General features: G+C 38.4%; 1 protein-coding gene across 1 annotated transcript in view; it reads left to right on the plus strand.

The window, feature by feature from the left end:
* The window catches only part of FBXL17 (F-box and leucine rich repeat protein 17), a gene marked incomplete at its 5' end in the record, with an annotated part of 312610 nt that overhangs the window by 77039 nt on the left and 213926 nt on the right, over positions 1-21645 (plus strand). Inside the window, one exon of the mRNA XM_082497169.1 lies at positions 20866-20973. Coding sequence (XP_082353295.1) covers positions 20866-20973 — 108 coding nt within the window. The remainder of the gene's footprint in view (positions 1-20865; positions 20974-21645) is intronic.

Genomic DNA, 21645 nt, shown 5'->3' on the forward strand with positions numbered 1-21645 from the left:
GGTGGAAGAGTTGAGTCTGTTTATCCTGTGGCAGTAATTGGTGAGTGATCTCTTTAACTCGACCCATGAGCTTTTCCATCTTATGCCATCCCCCCACCCTGTCCTGTTGAGGAGAAGGCATGAGAGAGGGGCTGGGTGGGTGTCTGGTAGCCAGCCAAGGTCAGCCCAACACGGTCAGTTTTGCTTGTAAGAAGTTACTGTGCCATCTAACAGTGTTTGCAGCTGGTACAAATCGGTAATTCTCATTTGGTGCCTGAATCTGTCCGAACATAAGTTCCCGTTGGAGACTGCCTTCTTTTTGGCTCAATTTTTAGTGAACAAAGCTGATCTGCAGAGAAATTTCCTCTTTTGTCGCAATTCTCTCAACTTTGACTTTTGGAATCGAGGAGAGCTCTTTTAGAGCATTTGGACCTATGACATTTGTGAACCTGGCTGTGAATGAGAAAGCTTCCTGATCTTACAGAGAAGGTTTACTGTTCTTTGTACAGAGATACAGTTGGTTCTCGAGTACCCAATCCTGAAGCACACTGTGTCAGGATGACCTGATTAACTGGGTTCCCATATGAATTAAGATGTGCTGTTTTCAGAGACTGAAAGGAATACAGACATTTTAATCATGCCTAGAACCCAAATGAATAAATGCTCTGAATCTTTTCTGGCTCCTTCAAAGCCCTTCTGGTTATCATTGTGTTGTGCGATGCACCTGAACTCAGTGTCAGGAAAAAACAGGCCATGCACACTTGAGTAGCTCAGTGGGACAGACTGTGATCAGGTGTGTCTAGAATGTATATGTTAATTACAATTTCTTTAATATTTTTTTTACTTTCTTTTTTGTCTATTGGGACAACCATGAATCACCAGCAGCTGGTATTGTTCAGAATCTATAGGATTCTCCGTCTGCTCATGGTGCAGGATATTATTTTCCTGTTACTTAGAAATTGCATTCTCTGCTAATGCTCTGTCACAGCACCTCATAAGCAGAAAGATTAAAAATACTTGTTGTTAGAATGAAGTATTTTATTCTTGCATGTTATTGATCCATAAACACTTTCAATCTATTGTGAGATTGCTGTTGAAAGACTGAGGAAAAAATTAAGAAACTGCACTTACAAAAGGCATCATTATAATGACAGGCAATTTAGTTTGAGGTAACTGGAGCAGTAAAGAATGCAATCAATCATATCAGCAAGTATCTTTACAAATTTTATTAGTCTCTGACAAATGTTATACAGATCATCAAGGTCATTTCATAGTGAAGCTGGGATATTGTTTCATATTCCTACAGCAACAAGAATGCTTTGAATAAACTGCATGTCCAGTTCCCTGGGGTTCTTGCAGTGCAGTGAAGCAATGAGACAGGAAATAAAAACAGCTGTAAAATGAGGCAGTCACTTTTTGCTATTTGTGTAGGGCACATTTTCAGGCGAATGGTTCTAACTTTGGGGGGAAACAGCCATTTTAGTGACAGTCACTGTCAGGTATTAAGTCTTCAGTCTTTCCAGTCCCTATTAAATGACTTTACTCCAGTAAAGCACATTCCATGGGCTGTGGGTTAAGTATATTTGCACAGGGCACTTACTGAATCTATTTCTCACAGCAAAATTGCCACCAGACTTTGTAGCATGTGGAAACAAATGTGCATCCCTTAGATAACATCTTATTAAATTAAAACCCCCAATTGAAAACACAAAAAGTTTGTTGTCCTTTTCTTTCAAAAAAGCAAAGTCTTTTCTTACTGCATTTCCTTGAAAACATTTACCCAATAAACTTTTGATGTTGTCACATACTCACGGGGAGATACTGAACTTGGTACTCCACCAACTATACATTTTTATTTTTGAAACAATTATTTTCTGTTGGTTACTTACTAATATATACGTCTATAGTCACTCCAACTGCTGGATGAGAGTCGCAACGTGGTGGGTGTGGTTGGTTTTGTTTTTTGTTTTTTTTTTTACTTCTACTTTTATCTTTGAAACTGATGTGCTTTCTGAAGGATTTGTCATTGTGAACTGGATGACTATTTGACACTTTAAGTAATTGAGAAGAATAAAGAAGAGAAAAAACCACTAAGCAAATCTGCTGGCAGTTGTGGCTACAGTTGAATTACGTTGTTATGCTCTGACTACTTGTCGTGATTTAACCCTAGCTGGTAGCTAGAACCACGCAGCCACTTGCTAACTCCCCCCAGTTGTGATGGAGGAGAGAATCAGAACAGTAAAAGTGAGAAAAAACTCGTGGGTTGAGATAAGGACAGTTTAATAGGAAGAGCAAAAGTTGTGCACACAAGCAAAGCAAAACAAGGAATTAGAGTGCTATCATCACTGTTTCTCGTCCCAAATCCAAACCATAGCACTATACCAGAGGCTAGGAATAAAGTCAACTTGTTAACTCTATCCTAGCTGAAACCATGACACTACTATACTCCTGTTTCAGCAGGATGGCTGTTAGATTACAATACTGTTCCAAAATTTTACTGGGTAGTAATAGTCATTGAATTCTGCCAAGTAGTCCAGACTCCTTGGACTTTGTTGTTAAATCTTGAGGTTCCTAAAGTCTATGAGACTTGGCTGATTATTTTAACTAGTGTAAGGAACACATGGAAACATATGGAAGAGAGACCTATTATGTCAGGGAGTCTCATAGCTAATCATATGATTTAACGCTGTTTGGAAGTATATCTCTTTTCATCCAAAAAATAGTTACATTGCTTACACTATTAATACTGGGAAGTTGAAGTGCTGTGAAATTCGAAACTTTATTTGAATTCCTAGTCTTTCTTTGTAGCCAGTCTTTCCATGTAAGATTAGTGGTTATAATTGTCCTTAGCTAAGATAATTTTTCCTTAGTTCTCACCTCCTGGTGTATCTCAGGTAACAGATCGGGTCATGGATTAATCTTTGATAAACTGTGCTATTTTGAAATGTCTCATTGGCTTCCATTTCATTCCATGGTTTTGGCAACTCTTTTCTACGTTTGTCTGGTCTGAATATGAGTGGACAGAATTGCAAATAACTTCTCTTACATACTTTTACTGAATGCATTGCAGAATTGCGTTCCTCCTCTCTTCTAGGAAAACCTTTCCTGATATGTTATAAGGCAATTTTTCTGTTGCTTCAAATTGGTTCTGGTAGTACTCATCTGTAACCAGGCAGTATACCCAGTGTTTTCTCCCCTGGTGTATTTTTAGCTGATAAGATCTGAGTTAGTAAGAGAAGTTCTAGTGACTTTGTAAAAAATGCGCTTCAGTTTCATCCTGTTTGCTTTACTCCAGTCTTCAAACTCATCCAGTGCCTTCACAAAACAGGCATTTTATTCTCATCTGTATTGATTATACTTCCAACTTCACCAGTAAAGTTCATTGCATTCTGCTTTTTGGGGATTGCATAGTCTTCTTAATAAAACTATTTAATACCTATTTCAAGACAGTTATTTCACGAACTCTGCTTGTAACTGTTCTCCCCACCCAGCACAATTATTCTCCTTTCAATCCAGTTCATTGCTATCTCCATCTTAGCCAGTTCCTTTCCTGTCTTTTAATTCTTATATTGATTTCCACCTTCCTCAGTTTAATAACTTATTTTGTGATATTCTGTGAAGGGCATTACTCATAGAAATTTTTGTCCCTGCATTTTCTTCATCCAAGAAAGCTCCCCCAAAGAGTTGTAAAAAATAGACACGCTAAGTTGACAGTAGCCCACTTCAGGTAAATGTGTGTTTTAGATTTTTCATTTACCTGTGCATCCTTTTTCTTTCCTTAAAATTTGTTCTGCTAATTGTTGGAATAGTTTATACTACGGAGGTCAGAAGAAGAGGAATTGACTTAATGAGTTTGCAGAGCCAGACACTGGCTGTCATTTCAAGGTAATGAGACTAAGACAGCTAGGGGTCCAACTATCCAAGGATAAAGGAACAAGGCAGGAGATGATTTTCATGGTTGTCCAGCTGGTCATTCTTTTTTTTTCTGGAGAAAGAGGTTGCTGAGAGCCTGAAGAGACCTGTGCCCTCATTTATATTCTGCTGTTTCTGTAGATGTATGAGGGTGGGAAAGTGAGTTGGGGATGGGCAAAGACAAGAAACAAAAATGAATTTGTGACACCTTTCCAGATACTACATTGGGAATAGAAATGACATAATTGTTCTTCTTTTTATATTTATGGGTGGGGAGATCTTCATTCTTGCTGTCTCTGTCTCTCTTGCTCCCCGCACCCTGTCCACCCTCCCCCCCAAAATTGCTGATGCTGTACAACTGGAAGTCATTAAACAGTATACTTGGGCACTACTGATGATTATTTGAGAGCTGACCTAATTGATTGCTTTGCCAGAAGCTGGAGATGTTGAAGATGCATTGATTATGCAAAGCATTGGATATTGTGTAGTTTGCTATTTTCACAAAATTGCAGCTGATTTGAGAAGGAATTCATCAAAAGATTTAGGAGGCTGGCAATAGTTTGTGTGTTTTTCAGTAAGGTAATGGTTCATCTTCCCTTATTGATTTATATAGCTTGTTTTACAGCTCTGGCATAAAAAATTACTTTCCTGCTTGCAATTGTCTTATATACCAATAGGGAAGGGTGGGGTAAAGGTGAAGGGTGTTACATAGGTAAAGATTAGAAAGATCAAAAAAAATGTTATTTCTTTCAAAAAATCTCGTTGAATATCTTGACTAGAAAAAAATACTTTGTTATTTTATGTGTCTATTCAGAATTGGATTTATTTGTTTAAAGGTGTGTTTTGTGGTGGTTTTGGGTTTTGTTTGCTTTTTGTTTTTTAAACCTTTGACTTTCTTAAACGAAAATGAGAATTTTTGATAATACTGTGTACTGGTTTTGGCTGGGCTAGAGTTAAATTTCTTCATAGGAGCTTGCATGGGGCTATGTTTTGGATTTTTTTCTGAAAACAGTGTTGATAACACAGGGATGTTTCAGTTATTGCTGAGTAGTGCTTACACAGTGTTAAGGCCTTTTCTGCTTCTCACACCACCCCACCAGTGAGCAGGCTGGGGGTGCACAAGAAGTTGAGAGGAGACACAGCTGGGACAGCTGACCCCAACTGACCAAGGGGATATTGCTTACCGTATGATGTCATGCTCAGTAGTAAAACTGGAGGGGGAAAGAAGGTTGGCCACGCTCCTATTGCTCGGGGACTGGCTGGGCATTGGTTGGTTGGTCATGAGCAATTGTTCTGGGTTTTTTTGCATCATTTGTTTTTCTCAGTTTGGAGTTTTTTCCCTCTTTATTGTTTTCTTTTAATTTTCCTTTTTTATATTTTTTTTTTTTAACCATTAAACTGCTGATATGGACCCCACGAGTTTTCTCACTTTAACCGTTCTGATTCTCTCCTCCATCCCACTGGGCGAGGGATTAAGTGAGTGGCTGTACCAGGGTTAAGCCAAGACATACCGACTTAGTGATTTAAGTAAAGTTGAAGAACTTCCACAATTTTTTTTCTTTTTGTTTTTTCCTGCTTGCTTGTTTCTTACTTTTGTTTTATTTTCCCGTTTCCTTCTCTGTGATGGCCCGGACACTAGCAATAGTCGTGATCTCTATTTTCTGAATGTGCTGAACTCTGGGAAGAGCAAGCAGGTGTTTCTTTTTCTTTTCTCTTCTCCTTTTAAAACTGAATTGCTGAACTTCAGCACCCTCTTGTGCTGGTCCTGCCATTGTCACACAGCATGCAAGGCTTCACACAAGCCTTTCCGCCCGTGGGTTGTGGATCAACGTGATGACAGGTTCTTCTGTTTCAGCCTCTCTGCATGAAGGTCTGGTTCTGCACTAGGCTTAATCAGGATTGTAGGCTGTTTCCAATCATAACTAATACAGCAGTCCCACTTGCATTTCTCATCATTTCTCATTTCTGAAATGCCTATACACTAATGCGTGCAGCATGGGGAATAAACAAGAGGAGTTAGATATCTGCGTGCGGTCACAGGGCCATGATCTCATTGCAATTACTGAGACATGGTGGGATAGCTCGCATGACTGGAACACTGTCATGGAGGGCTATGTTCTCTTTAGGAAAGATAGGCCAGTGAGGCGAGTGATGGAGTCGCTCATTATGTGAGAGAGCAACTGGAATGTATAGAGCTCTCCCTGGGAGCAGACGAAGAGCAAGTGGAGAGCTTGTGGGTAAGGATTAAGGGGCAGGGTAACATGAGAGACACTGTTGTGGGTGTCTGTTACAGGCCACCTGCTCAGGATGGGGAAGTTGATGAGGCCTTCTACAGGCAGATGAGAATCACCTCACAATTACAGGCCTTGATTCTCATGGGGGACTTCAACTTCCCTGATATCTGCTGCGAAGGCCACACAGCTGGGCATGTACAGGCCAGGAGGTTCCTCCAATGCATTGATGATAACTTTTTGACTCAGGTGTTGGAGGAGCCCACCAGGAGAGGTATACTACTGGACCTAGTACTGACAAACAAGGAGGGACTGGTGGAGGATGTTAAGGTTGGGGGCAGCCTTGGCTGTAGTGATCATGAGAAGACAGAGTTCAGGATTAAGTGCAGTATACGCAAAATGACAAGTAGGGTTGAAATCTTAAACTTCAGGAGGGCTAACTTTGATCACTTCAAGGAATTGCTTGGAGAAATCCCATGGGAGAGGGCTCTAGAGGGTAAGGGGGCTCTAGAGACCTGGTTGATATTTAAGTATCACTTCCTGCAAGCTCAGGATGGGTGCATCCCGAAGAGCAAGAAATCAGGCAAGGGAAGCAGGATACCTGCATGGCTGAGTAGAGACCTTCTGAAAAAGCTCAAGTGAAAGAAGGAAGTTTACAATAGGTGGAAGAAGGGAAGCATACGAGAATGCCATCAGAGTATGCAGGGATGAAATGAGGAAAGGCAAGGCAGCCTTGGAATTGAATCTGGCAAGGGATGTCAAGGTCAACAGGAAGGGTTTCTTTAAGTACATAGGAGGCAAAAGGAAAACTAGGGAAAATGTGGGCCTGCTGTTGAACGCGACAGGTGCAGTGGTGACAGATGATGCAGAGAAGGTGGAGTTGCTGAATGCCTTCTTTGCTTCTATCTTCACTGCTCGGGCCAGCCCTCGGGAGTCCTCGAGTTTGCGGGTAACAGAGAAGGTCTGGCGGAAGGAAGATTTTCCCTTAGTTGAAGAGGAAGAGGTTAGAGAACAGTGAAGTAAACTGGATATCCACAAGTCTGTGGGCCCTGATGGGGTGCACCCTCGAGTGCTGAGGGAGCTGGGGGAAGTCCTTGCTGGGCAGCTCTCCATCATCTTTGAAAGGTCCCGGAGAAGAGGTGAGGTGCCTGAGGACTGGAGGGAATCCAGTGTCACTCCAGTCTTCAAAAAGGGCAAGAAGGAAGACCCAGGAAACTACAGACCAGTCAGCCTCACCTCCATCCCTGCATAGGTGATGGAGCACCTTGTTCTGGGCATCATCTCCAAGGATCTGGAGGAAAAGCAGGTTATCAGAAGTAGTCAACATGGATTCACCAAGGGGAAGTCATGTCTGACTGATCTGACAGCCTTCTACGATGGCATGACTGGATGGGTGGATGAGGGGAGGGTAGTGGATGTTGTCTACCTTGACTTCAGCAAGGCTTTTGACACTGTCTCCCACATCATTCCCATAGGCAAGCTTAGGAAGTGTGGGTTAGATGAATGGTCAGTGGGGTGGATTGAGAACTTGCTGACAGATAGAGCAGTGGTGCAGAGTCTAGTTGGAGGTCAATAACGAGTGGTGTCCCTCAGGGATCAGTACTGGGTCCAGTCCTGTTCAATATATTCGTCAATGACCTGGATGAAGGGATAGAGTGTACCATCAGCAAGTTTGCTGATGACACAAAACTGTGAGGAGTGTCTGACACGCCAGAAGACTGTGCTGCCTTACAGCGTGACCTGGACAGGCTGGAGAGTTGGGCAGAGAGAAACCTTATGAAATTCAACAATGACAAGTGTAGGGTACTGCACCTGGGGAGGAATAACGCCATGCATCAGTACAGGTTGGGGGCTGACCTGCTGGAGAGCTGCTGTGAGAAAAGGGACCTGGGAGTCCTGGTGGACAACAGGATGACCATGAGCCAGCAATGTGCCCTGGCGGCCAAGACGGCCAATGGCATCCTGGGGTGCATCAAGAATAGTGTGGCCAGCAGGTCAAGGGAGGTCATCCTCCCCCTCTACTCTGCCCTGGTGAGGCCGCATCTGGAGCACTGTGTCCACTTCTGGGCTCCCCAGTTCAAGGACAGGGATCTGCTGGAGAGGGTCCAGCAAAGGGCTACAAAGATGATTCGGGGATCGGAACATCTTTCTTATGAGGAAAGACTGAGGGACTTGGGTCTTTTTAGTCTAGAGAAAAGAAGACTGAGGGGGGATCTTATTAATGCTTATAAATACTTAAAGGGAGGGTGCCAGGGGGATGGGAACAGTCTTTTTTTTCAGTGGTTCCCAGTGATAGGACAAGAGGTAACGGGCACAAACTTGAACATAGGAAGTTCCATCTTAACATGAGGAGGAACTTCTTTACTTTGAGGGTGGCAGAGCACTGGCACAGGCTGCCCAGAGAGGTTGTGGAGTCTCCCACTCTGGAGACATTCAAGACCCGCCTGGATGCCATCCTGTGCAACCTGCTGTAGGTGACCCTGATATGGCAGTGGGGTTGGATGAGATGATCTCCAGAGGTCCCTTCCAACCGTGACCATTCTGTGATTCTGTGATCAGCAAGATGCTGTTCTTGAATGCACGTATGCAACAATAGATTGAAATCATCTAAACAGGTCTTTTGTGTGCCTTTAGACAACATGTAAGGATAAAGTATCGATTCTAACTCATATTCACATTCACGTCATATCACCTACTTGCTTCTAATGCCTTTTGTAATGCCTCAGGCATAATTTTCTGGGCCTGTTTCGTGTTCTGCCTCGATACAATGACAGAGAGAAAAATCCTTAATTTCTAGTTTCTGTATCTGTGTGCTTCTCTTGCAGCTGTAGATTCCTACTCCTTCTCTTTCTACTGTGTCAGTGAGGGCCCTTATGAGATGATTTGTCTTCCTATCTTAGTCTTTGGCCTTGAAAATGTACAATTGTTTAATCCAGATGACAAAAAGGCAAATGGCTGTCATTAATATGTTTAAGTGCCTCCCTGACTGTATTTTATTTGTGCTTATTGTTACATATTCTCAGTTTATTTTGCCATCTGCATCCAGACGGCCTCTTCAGATTTAAATCTGTTAGATCCAATGTATGTAAATTACACCAACCAGGTAGACTACTGTACATATCATTTACTTACCAAATAACACTGATAACTTCCTTGTTCGCCCAGCTTTCAGAAAGGAAAAAATCAAGACTGCTTTAAATACTATGAGAACAAATAAAGCAAAACAAAACATCCCCCTACTTTTGTGTTTTGACAAAGTACTTGGTACAAAGGTGTGTTGAAAAAAAAAAAAAACCAACTCAAAGAAACAAGTCTGTTATGAAGAATTTGGGTAGATTGTTACTAGCTATAAACACCTTTTCTTAATGATTTTTGGAGGTAATTGGTTTTCTTTGCTATTGTAATTAGGAGAAAGCAAAAGTTTTGGGTTTTTTGTTCAGGTTTTTTGTTTTTTTGTTTGGATTTTTTAGTGCCAACAGAAAAAATACATCTCAGTTTCTATTTTAATACTTTCATTTTTTTTTGTCACAAGGTATAATAGTGCGCTATTTGTAGATGAACAAATAAAGATGTGCAAGGAATAAAGCATAGAATATGGAGAACTTCCCCTGAAGAGTTTTCTTTTCTGGGCTAGAGGTGGTTATTTGCTAAAATTTATAAATTAGATTTCTACTGAAGTGTATGCAGGAATACATATATGTATCCTATGTGATATAAGTTTTTATTTTAACTTTTTTGAACCAAACTCTGTTATTTGGGCCTGAGTCCTTGTGTACATGCCTATTAAAGCTCTATTTTTGCTGTTTTAATTTTTTTTATTGTTGCTGTGCTTGGAGGTCGCTCGTACCAGTTACTGCTGATATCAAACTGTGATTATAATGAAGTAGTCAATCACAGTAGTGAATACTGAAGATTACCATTTTAATGACTAATTTTCCTGCAGCTTTTCATTGTAGGCCAGTACTATTAATGTAATAACTCTCACAGAGTGTAACATGTTTACTTCTTACTGTAAAATTTCTTGGAGAACTCTATACTAGTTCATAAATGTAGGGACAAGGTTCTGAAGCTGCTATAAAGAGAATCATGATGTCTGGCCTGTTAGGCTGGCAACTTTGCTGAGCAGACCAAATGTTTGCTGATTGTAGTGCTGAGTAGATCACAAAGCATGAAAACAAATGTATTTCATAGAAGTGCAATACTTACATAACTGTAAGAAATCACATCCTCTTTCAGTCTTTTCATCATGCCTGATGCATTTCAAGATTTTAACTACTTCATGATTTAAAGCTCATTCTGCTTCAGCATGATATAATATGTCAGTTGGTGTACTACTTGATTGCATACTAAGGAATATGCCTTTGTGTTGGCAAGATGGAGAGATTTGGGATTTTAGTTAGATATATCACTCTTTTATCAGTGTTTTGGATTGCTTCACTTTGTTTATCACTTTGTTTCACTGAGGAAACATCTTTAGACATAGTGAAGAATCTGGCAAATATATATAACGTACAAAATAATATATATATATAATATATATATATATAATACAAAATAATATATATATAATATATATATAAATATATATAACGTACAACAGCTTTAATATTTGAAAATCTGTTAGGAACAACTATTTCTCAGTTTGTATTGTGTGATAGCAGTGAGAGTGTTGCCTAAGTTGGTATTAAGGTTTCTTACCTGAAATAAAAATATTGAGGGAATAGTAGATTAGTTTTGTCTGTGATCTGACAACAGAGCAAGCTTATGCTATGATCATGATGGTGCTTTCAATGATAGGAACATGGATTTGTCAGGTTCTTGACCAAGAAAACTGAAAGGGTTTATTTGGGCAATTAGGAGGCCTTCAGAAGGAATGAACAAAATGAAACAGTTGATGTTTTTGATGTGTGAAAATGACAATGTTCTTGGAATAAAGGAAAAGGAGGTAGACTAACAGTGTTTAATAGTTTGCAGGCGTAATGACCTAAATGGTAGAACAGTTGTGTGTGAATAAGGCTTCCTGTATTTCTGAACATTCACAGTGCTCTTCTGGGTCTGTTTTGGAAGGGAAAGGTTGTGAGCACAAAGCAGTTGTTATATGACTGTGTACTGTAAAATAATCTTCCATGCCCTTTAGAAGCCTTGAAGTTGTGGTAGACAGATAAATGTGCCATAGTACATCATAATTTTAATGGGAATGTGTAAGATCAAATTGCATAGGTGAAGTGAAAATAAAAGTTAATTTCTTTACAAAAATATTTTAAATGGGAGTGAGATCTGTTCTGTTAGGATGAACAACAAAACTGTTGAATAAACCAGGGGGTTTGTGTTGGTTTTCCACTCATAATACAGAACAGGAAATAAGCTGTTATAACTACGGGGGCATTAAAATGTGAGATAATGCAAAGTTATCTTCTGTCACAGAAAGGGTGAATATTTCATTCATACACTCCTTACACAAGGAGGAAGAATGAAGTGGCTATACGAATAAACCATGGACTTATTTTGCAGTTACATGAAAATATTTTTCTTCCTTTGTATTCAGAATGATACTAAATGAAAATGGTTGATATGTATTTCTTAGCATGTGGACACATCAGTCTTTTTGATTCGGTATTATGAATAAAAAAGGATGGTCGGGATATTATTTTTAATTTTTAGAAATTAATATGCATTCTTCTTTTAAAAAATATGCTGAGCACACGTAGTTTTCCCATAACCTTTTGTGCATATACAGTATTCCTGATGTGTGGTTCTTGTTACATAATTTGTAATACAGTGGCACTGTCTGCAAATAAGTATATAATTTTTAAATTTTTTCTGAAATTTTAATGGTTATCAGGTTATGTATATATGCTCTTTCATGAAAGATGTAGAGTTTTGTTTTGGAAGCAGTGTTTAGCCAATCCAGAGTAAACACATTTTGATAATAAATTCTGTCTTTCAGTAGGAGGGCAATATTCTGTAAGATGAAGAATTGTTTTTACAATTTTATTTGCATTTTGCAACAAACAGATTAGGGTGTTCTGATAGCCTAGTTCAATATAAGTACATTCAAACTGTACTTTATTAAATTGTGAGTTAATGGGAATCAGAGATAATATATATTGAGAACTGAGAATTGTTTTCTAACCCAGACATTTAAACCAGTTTGAAGATAGTGGTTGTCTATAGTTACTATTTCGAACTTAAAATGTCCTGAGTATATTGTTTTGTTTAGTATTAATTAATTCAGGGGATAAAAATAGATCAAAATAGGAAGAGGAACTCATCTTTTTTAATGCCTGTATCAATCCTCTTCACTCTTTTCCTCCTCTAAAATGTGACAGTGGGGTAGCAGATTGCGCACGGTCTCATCAAGAGAGTACTTTCTGATGAGGTCTGAGGTAGCCAGGGTGCACAGGGCAGAAACTCCAGGCAGATGTCACAGTCTCATCTCAAAGTGAGATGGCCACAGAGTTAGTCCTGCACAGCAAGCACATAAGGAGTACTGCCGGACCAAGTTCTGTATTTTGGGGTGCTGCTCCAGGCAGCTAAGGCCTCCTCTGAGTACATTCTTTAATTACTGTATTAGTCTGGTGTGCTGTGAACTGTTGATTCTGATGGAATACTTCGTATTGTAAGGTTCACCTTACAGTACAGGCTCTGCTTCTGTATTTCATGTTCACATTTCAGCTTAAATTGTGGGACCCATTTCAAGAAACAGTTTTCTGAAATAAATTCAACATTTAAAAATTAAGTTGATCTTAAAATAAGGTAGAATAATTTTTGTTTTGTTTTCCTTGTTTGTAAAAAGCCACTTAAATCAGTGGATCAACAGTCATCCCTTTCAGTTAATAATGAAACATTTTTACTGCCATTACTAAGCAGCAGTGTTATTTTGTGAAAGACTGCACGTTTGTTTTGTAGAAAGATCTTTTTTATAATGACAAGAAAGCAATCAAATCTTTTAAACCCAGATTGTGAAAAGATTGAAGATCTAACCTAACCTTTACAAACACATACTAAAAAACAGGGATTGTTTGCTTTTCAGTTAGATTGTTTCCTTCAAAGAGGAAGGGAGAGAAATATTTATGTTTCTGTATTTTAGGTGCTCATAGAAATTATAGTGCTTCTTAGATCTTCCCTTACTACTGCAAGTTAAAGCTGACAGTTGTTGAATTGCTTTTGTGATTAAGCAAATGTTTAAATTTAACCATGTATGTTACTGAATGTGAAGAATTTGTCCAATGGCATTTAGTTGAGATGAGCCTTGCCTTGCTGCTGTTCACTAATGAAATTTGCGTGTCCTGAAAACTTGAGCATGATGACAGATTATCCATGCCTTATTTTTATCAATGATCTGTAACTGCAATATGGGGTCATGAATTAAATACATCTTTGCCAATAGTAATTACTTTGTCATAGCTTTTATGACGAATATCATTTAAGTTAGTGCTTGTGGAAGGCAGACAATGTATCACTGCTATTGAGTAGGGAAAGTCTTTTCCAGTTTAAGTTTGAAATACATCTATTAAACATAAACTTAATTTTAAACCTTTTCTGCCTTTTGTTTTCTGAGGGGGAGATAGGAAAAGAGCTCTTTGTCAGGGTTTGTGTGTGTTCATGAGATATGTTTGTGCCATATTCCCATTTAATTTAAAATGACTTTGTTTTATATTCATGGTCAATCAAATAGTATAATCTATTTCTAAAAAATCGTATTATTAAAATGAGGTTAGGAATTGATGCTAATGAGTGTCCTGGCATGTTTGGTGGAACCTTAGGATTAAATCTGTAAGTAAATACTTTGAGTATTACAGCCTCTTGGAGAAATGGATTTAAAAATGCAGTTGAATTTGTATTTGAATTAAAAAGTGATTAAATTTAAAGAATTTGCTTGTAATTTCTTACTTATTGGACTAGGAAGGTATATTTAATATTAAAAGTTTGTAAGCGTATGTTTTAGTTTAATAGTGTAAAATTTACTAGTATTTCACATCTAGTGTAATATTATGATCTCTGTTTGACCCTCTGTTAAAAAGTGGTTTTAAAAGTGTTAGTCAAATGAGAGACAATGTTATCTTTATCTGTGTAGCAAAGAGGGATCATCTGATCTTAATTCGTTGCAATGACTAGCTTTTATTTCCATCTTCACCCTTTGACAAAATGCGATAAATTCAACAACTTTTACCTTGCATTGTGGCAAGCTGTTGGTGGTTACATTTTAGTATAGAGGTAGCAATGCAAATTTTAAGCTAAGCAGGAAGAACCTGTGTAAATACACACCTGTAGTCAGGCAGTTTCTCTCAAAACTAATTGCTGTGACTTTTGATTAAAAAAAAAAATATTTAATGATACTTAGTGTCTTTCCTTCTGATTGAACTGTGGTAGCCTGCCTTTGTTTACAGTAGATACAGGTATTTCTGTATACAAGCAACCTTGTTGCTTTATATTTCTTTTTTTTTAGGTATTACATCCTTGTGTGTGTAATTAAGCTCACCTGTAAGCTGGTGAGCTGAGTTAGTCCAGGATAAATGCTTTTGCTGTGTGTGATTTGCCTGTATCTTATGAAATGAATGCATTCCAAGAGTTCTGCTAAAAAGGAGTAAAACAAATTTATGCCTGAGATTAGCCTAACTGCACATGATGGTCAGTTATGGCATGCAGGGATGTCAGGGAAAACAGACCAGTGAAAATACACATTGTTTGAGTATGTGATATAAAACACAGTATTGGAGGGCCTGTCCACGTGCTTCATGTGGGGCAGATTTCTGAGTAGGTTGTATGTGGGCCTTAGTCTGTAGTATATAATAATACACAGGTAAGGCAAAAAAGTTTTAGGGCTGAATTAGCAGATGAACGTTTTGTAAACCTGTCTCTTTTCAAATATAAAACTGAATTTTGGTAAGTTCCCCCTGACCCTTCCCTTCCTGTGCTGCCCCAAAATAAGCACGGTTAAGCGGGTGTCTGACCAAGACAGGTAAAGATCTATGGAGTAAGAAATTGGGAGAAGGGAGTTTCTTCTGCCGTCGGTGCTGACTTCTGGAGTGGATACTTAAGTCTTACATTCATAGCACTCTGACTCTCTATCTACAGGAGGATGTATTTTTACTCTGGCAGACTTTTATCTTGATAGGTGTCTTTGTTCTGAGGAATATTTTACATATTATGCAAACTTTTATTTCTGTATTTTACATGGAAAAAAATGCACATTAAGATTTACTTACATTGTGGTGCACGTGTTTAAATAAGAGAACGTGGTGTTCATTCTGTGCCAGTTACTATTTATATTCCTATCTCTTTTTCAGTTATTTCTGTTTGATCTTCTGTAAATTTTTATTAATTGCAGGGCTTTTAGTTGGAATTTAAGTACCTTATATTTTTGTACCTCAAACTTTTTTTTTAATTATCATCTTTGCTTCACAGCTGTTCCTTTTTGCTCCTTCAATTATTGAATAGAATGTAAAATAAACTAATACTCATAGAATCTAATTCAGAATAGTCAAAATATTGAATTTCTGTAAAACAATGCAGAACTCGAATTCATATATAATAGGCTTCAATACATAAAAAGAAAATGATTAAACCATATCTCACTTATCATAGATCTTTTTAATAGGAGCAAAATCTGTGCCATTAGTTCCAGACCAGCATATTTCCCATTCACAATGCTTTAGTGCATAACTTATAAATCTGTCCTCACCATCCTATATTACTTTTTCAAAGCAAGACTGACATCAAGCAGGACAGGATGAACGAAAGTCAATGAAGGTCGACTAGACAATCCAATTATTAAAGATTCTTGGAAGAACAGTACTGTGTTCTATAAAATAATTGGGTGTGAATTTCTGTATCTTTGTTGACAAGAGTCATTTCTGTAGAACAGCAGTTTATTTTCTATGGTAATCTCTTTTTGGTTTGCGTTAGTCTAATGTGTTTATATAGTAGGTCTGAATGTCAGTTGTTTATACTCTGACATATTTGCGGGTTTGCAGAAGCCATATTTATAATACAAATTTCATATACCTGTTCTATCTTCGGAGTGGTGAAGAGGCCTTTGAGGAAAATGCAACATAAAATTACATATTGGATTATGAAGAGACAGTGTTAGGATTGCATGATCATTACATAGAGAATCATAGAATAGTTTAGGTTGGAAGGGACATTGAAGACCATCTAGTTCCAACCTTTCTGCCAGGGACAGGGACACCTTCTACTTGAACAGGTTGCTCAAAGCCTTGTTCAACCTGGCCTTAAACACCTCCAGGCATGCAGCCTCCACAACTTCCCTGAGCAACCTGTTCCAGTGCCTCACCACCCTCAGAGTGAAATTTTTTTTCCTCATAACTGTTCTAAATCTACCCTCTTCAACATATGCCATTGCTAATTTTCCATGCATTTTTTTTTTCATCAGTCAGTTATCTTTTCATTCATTCTGCAGAACAGGCCATCTTTTGGGACCATAAAACACATCTGTACAGTAAAAGAGGTTACTATTTCTGGCACCTACTTACAGTAGAAATAGCGAGCTGGCCTGCATGTTTGAGTTTAAATATAAAAGTTCAAGTATGTATATAAGCTATCTATGCTAGACACTGCAGATGATAAAAAAGTAGACAGTAATTAAGCAGAATAGTTTTCAATCTCAGAAACTTACTTGAGCTTTAAATTTAGCTTTGTTTTTTCTATTTCAGATGTGTCTGAAAACTACCTACTTTTTTTCTCCCTTATACAAATAGGTCTAATGGAAAATAATACTTAGAATCATAGAATGGTTTAGGTTGGAAAGGACCTTGAAGATCATCGAGTTCCAACCCCCCTGCCATAGACAGGGACACCTCCCACTAGACCAGGTTGCCCAAGGCCACGTCCAGCCTGGCCTTGAACACCTCCAGGGATGGGGCCTCAACAACCTCTCTGGGCAACTGTTCCAGTGCTTCACCACCCTCAGAGTGAAAAACTTCTTCCTAATGTTTAATCTGAACTTGCCCACTTCCAGTTTAAAGCCATTCCCCCTCATCCTATTGCTACATGCCCTTGTAAAAAGTCCTTCCCCAGCTCACCTGTAGGCCCCCTTTAGGTACCGGAAGGCCGCAATAAAATCTCCCCGGAGCCTTCTCTTCTCCAGCCCCAACTCTCTCAGCCTCTCCTCATAGGAGAGGTGCTCCAGCCCTCGAATCATCCTCATGGCCATCCTCTGGACACACTCCAATGGATCCATGTCCTTCTTATGTTAAAGACTCCAGAGCTGGAATTCTTCTGCATTCTTCTGCATTCAAACCTTGTTTTGTTATGTTTTTGCTCCATATATAAATAAGGACAGATAGGATTCAGTTATTGATTATTCTAACTGAATTCTAGGTAATTGTACTTGACTATAATGCTAGACATATATTTATAAATAAATTCCAAACTTCTACATGTTCTTACTCTCCCCGACCCCTCCCTGCAAGGAGAACAAAAAAAAAACTAATATAAATTTTATTTTTTACCCTTTCTTTAGATATTTAGTTTATAGGTGTTTTGATCTGATTTTTCTATACATAGTATCTTATATTCACTTTATGAGGAGACATTCTTCTGAAATTGCAAGTGTGTATGTGTATATGTACACATATGTACACAACAAAAGTTGCTGTTTGCAATAGCAAAATGCCTGTCTAAAGTGGTGATTTCTACCACGGTGATTGTAAAACATATTCAGATAATGTCACACTACAGATTGTTAATAATTTTTCTAAACCTGGAAAATCATGAGGCTTGCATGGCATGCAGAGGTAATGATGAATCTTTTAATGACTAGATAGATGCTATCTAACGATCACTGAAAAGATTCACTGCTAATCTGTAAACTGTTTAATATATATAGTTATAATCTACTGTGATTAACTTTTACCAAAACTATTTTTTCACAAATTTTGTTTAGAACACAGAAAATTCCATGGTATTAACAGAAGATATTTTAAGACATAGTAATTTTATTATTTGCATTTAAAACATTGTTTTTTTAAAGTCTTCATGCACCCAGTTTCAGCTATATGTAAGAAATTATTTGTATTTAAAAATTTTAAGCTCTGTAATGAATTTGTGATGTTAGGCATCTATGCTATTGATTTTCCATTACCACATCTTCTTGCTAGGTAAGGCAAACCTGTCTGCAGCGGGGAGTCATACTCTAATCCTCTGTAGAGGGAGGAGGGCAAGTTTTTAACAGGGTCCTTCTCTCAGATCAGTAGCTGAAACAGAGGGTTTAGTTTATCTTCTACAGAGAAGATAAACTTTTTTTCCCCCCTACTGTGGTGCTGGTAGAATACTAAATAGTGCAGATCCTGTAAGTCTTTGGTTTCTGATAGTATTTGTCAAAGGTTTTTATTAGTCAATATCTTAAAGTTCCCAAGTAATTGGTGTGGCTGTCCTCAGCTGAGATGAGTGTGCAAAAATAAAAATGTAAGATCGTGTCAGAGCAAAATTGAAGAAATTTCTTACTACACTGGGTTTTTTTGTTTAAGTAGGCAGACCTGAGGCATTGGTCTGTGCAGATACGACATGATTGCTACCCAATTTGTGATTGAATCTGTTTAGCTGACCCTTTTCCTCTTCCTTTTGGCCTTTTTTCAGTTTCATTGGCTTCTACACAATCCCAAAAGGCTTGCCTTTTATTTAGCAGATGTGCAACAACAAAAATCTTTGCTCACTGGGAAATCGTTGTTTTGAGAAAACTGCATTAGACCTATATCCATATTCAGTCACCCCAAACCAATACAGTTTATATGTGGTGTTGTACCTATAATCTTGTTGGTCTCCCTTACCTCTGGGCTGTCTTTTCAGAAACGGTTTTGCCAGAGTCTTCATCAAGGTCACTATATGCTGCCAGTGTGCTGTTAGTCAGCCAAGTTGGAATTGTGGATAAAGGTGATCCACAGCATACAAAGAATAATGTTCCTATGTATGTATTGACCTGAGGCTCAGTTGTGGACTACATATTTCAAAACTTGTTTGGCTTCTGAGTTCTGTGATAACAGGAAGACATCCTTACAAACCCAGAATGTTCTGGGCATTCAGGATTTATGATTCCATACAAAGTGAAACATTCCTGAGCAGTTTGGCTGGAAAATAAAGGTTTTGTCCCAAGATCAATATAGAGTTTTGCATTACTGTCATTTGCACTGTGAATATGTACTTCTCAGGAAAAAAGACGCGTTGTTTAAATGAAGATATGCAGGTGTCTTAAGTGTACCCATGTCAATATTATGTTCTTCACAAAGTTCACATAATGTTGTCCTTTTGAATATTTAGTCTACCTACAAATCGTTACATTTATGCAATTGATTGTGTTTCATAGTTATTGAATTTTATTAGACAGATGAATTATAAAGAATAAAACAGTTGTAGACGCAAGTAAATCACAATAATAAACTAGGTAACATTTCCATTCAACTGATAACTGACACAATTGTATATTACCATGAGATACAAGTCTGATGTGGGAAACAGATGTAATATTATCTTTAGGTTAAAATCATCAATACTTTGTTTTAATAAAAATGTTTGGAAAGGGAATATAAACATAGGATATCACACAATTCAAATTCTTTGCAGAATCAATGATGGTCATAGCATGAGTCCGCAGGATGGCAATAACATAAATTTGTTAGTATTTTCATGTTTGTATATAGTTTATGAGAATAGCGGAGAGAATGGTGTCTTGGGTAATTTGCAGATAAACAGGATGACAGTAATATTAGTGACAATCAGTCACTCGGCACCAGTACAGGTTAGGGGCTGACCTGCTGGGAAGTAGCTTGGAGGAGAAGGATCTGGGGGTTGTGGTAGACAGTAAATTATCCATGGCCCAGCAATGTGCCCTTGTCGCCAAAAAGGCCAATGGAATCCTGGGCTGCATAGGGAAGAGTGTGGCCAGTAGGTCGAGGGAGGTCATTCTCCCCCTCTACTCTGCACTGGTGAGGCCACAACTGGAATACTGTGTCCAGTTTTGGGCTCCCCAGTTCCAGAGGGACAGGGAACTGCTGGAGCGAGTCCAGCGAAGGGCAACTAAGATGATTAAGGGCTTGGAGCATCTCCCTTATGAGGAAAGGCTGAGAGAGCTGGGACTCTAGCCTGGAGAAGAGAAGGCTGAGGGGAGACCTTATTATGGCATACAAGTATCTAAAGGGTGGGCTGAAGGAGGATGGAGCCAGGCTCTTTTCATTGGTTCCAAGTGACAGGACGAGGGGCAATGGGCACAAGTTAGAACACAGGAAGTTCCGTTCAAATACACGGAAACAGTTCTTTACGGTGAGGGTGACAGAGCACTGGCACAGGCTGCCCAGGGAGGTTGTGGAGTCCCCTTCCCTGGAGATTTTCAAGACCCGCCTGGATGCAGTCCTGAGTAATTTGCTCTGGGCAATCCTGCTTTAGCAGGGGAGTTGGACTAGATGATCTCTAGAGGTCCCTTCCAACTCAGATAATTCTGTGATTCTGTGATTCTGTGATTCTCTCATTTCTCCGTTTCTTCTCTTTGTCCAAGAAGATGATCCTCCTCTGCCAAAGAAGATCTTTTTCCTTCCTTTTCTTGCACATACATGGTTGTGTGTGCATACCTGATGTTTTCTCTCAAACTCTTGAAATAAATGGTAGTAGTGATAATAATAATAAAAGTACTAATGAGCAGCTTGCCAATGTTACAGAGAAACTGCTTAGACTGTATTAAGTATGTGCTGTTATCACCTATTCAACCATTACCTATATATCTTTTCTGTAGGTGACAGATCAGTCAGTGAAAGCTTTTGCTGAACATTGTCCTGAGCTGCAGTATGTTGGTTTTATGGGCTGCTCTGTTACATCGAAAGGAGTCATTCACCTTACTAATGTAAGTATCGTAATTACTTTTAGCTAGTCATTAGTGTTTTTGGCTATTGCCAAACCACAGGTATCAGCCGGGATAAGTTTATATGTATGATGGATAACACCGTCATAGATAGAAACATGACAAGATAAATGAACTTTGCATTATTTGAGTAGATAGATTCAGATTTTCCTGTGTAAAACCACTGTAGCAAAAACATATTCAAGGGATGATAATTTTTCTCAGAAATAATAATACTGTTGAGGTCAAAAGTCTTTAAAATGCCTAATTACACCAGATTCCATTGCAAACAAAACAAAATTACATAACTGGAAGTGCAAAGTTCTTAGTGCAAGAGATTTAGATGGATCCCTTACTGCAACAGTATATCCCCTAGGCACATACATTTTGTATATATCCATCTTTGTATTTTAACATAGATAGTGTGACAGATACCTTTTATTTCTTTTCCTTTTTCTTTTATGTAAGGGGGGTGGTGTGTTGGAAAACTAACTTGAATGAACCTGCAGGAAATAATGGAAGCATTCAATAAAATGAATTATTGGATGAGGTGGACAAACAGCATATTAACTAAAATTCATAAAATAATAAATTCATAAAATTCAGGGATCATGCAAATATCAGGAAGACCAGAGGAAAACTGCATCTGGAATAGATAAATTAGTATTTATAGCT

The sequence above is a fragment of the Vanellus vanellus genome (assembly GCF_965231255.1).
Source record: "Vanellus vanellus genome assembly, chromosome: Z".
Taxonomy (NCBI): domain Eukaryota; kingdom Metazoa; phylum Chordata; class Aves; order Charadriiformes; family Charadriidae; genus Vanellus; species Vanellus vanellus.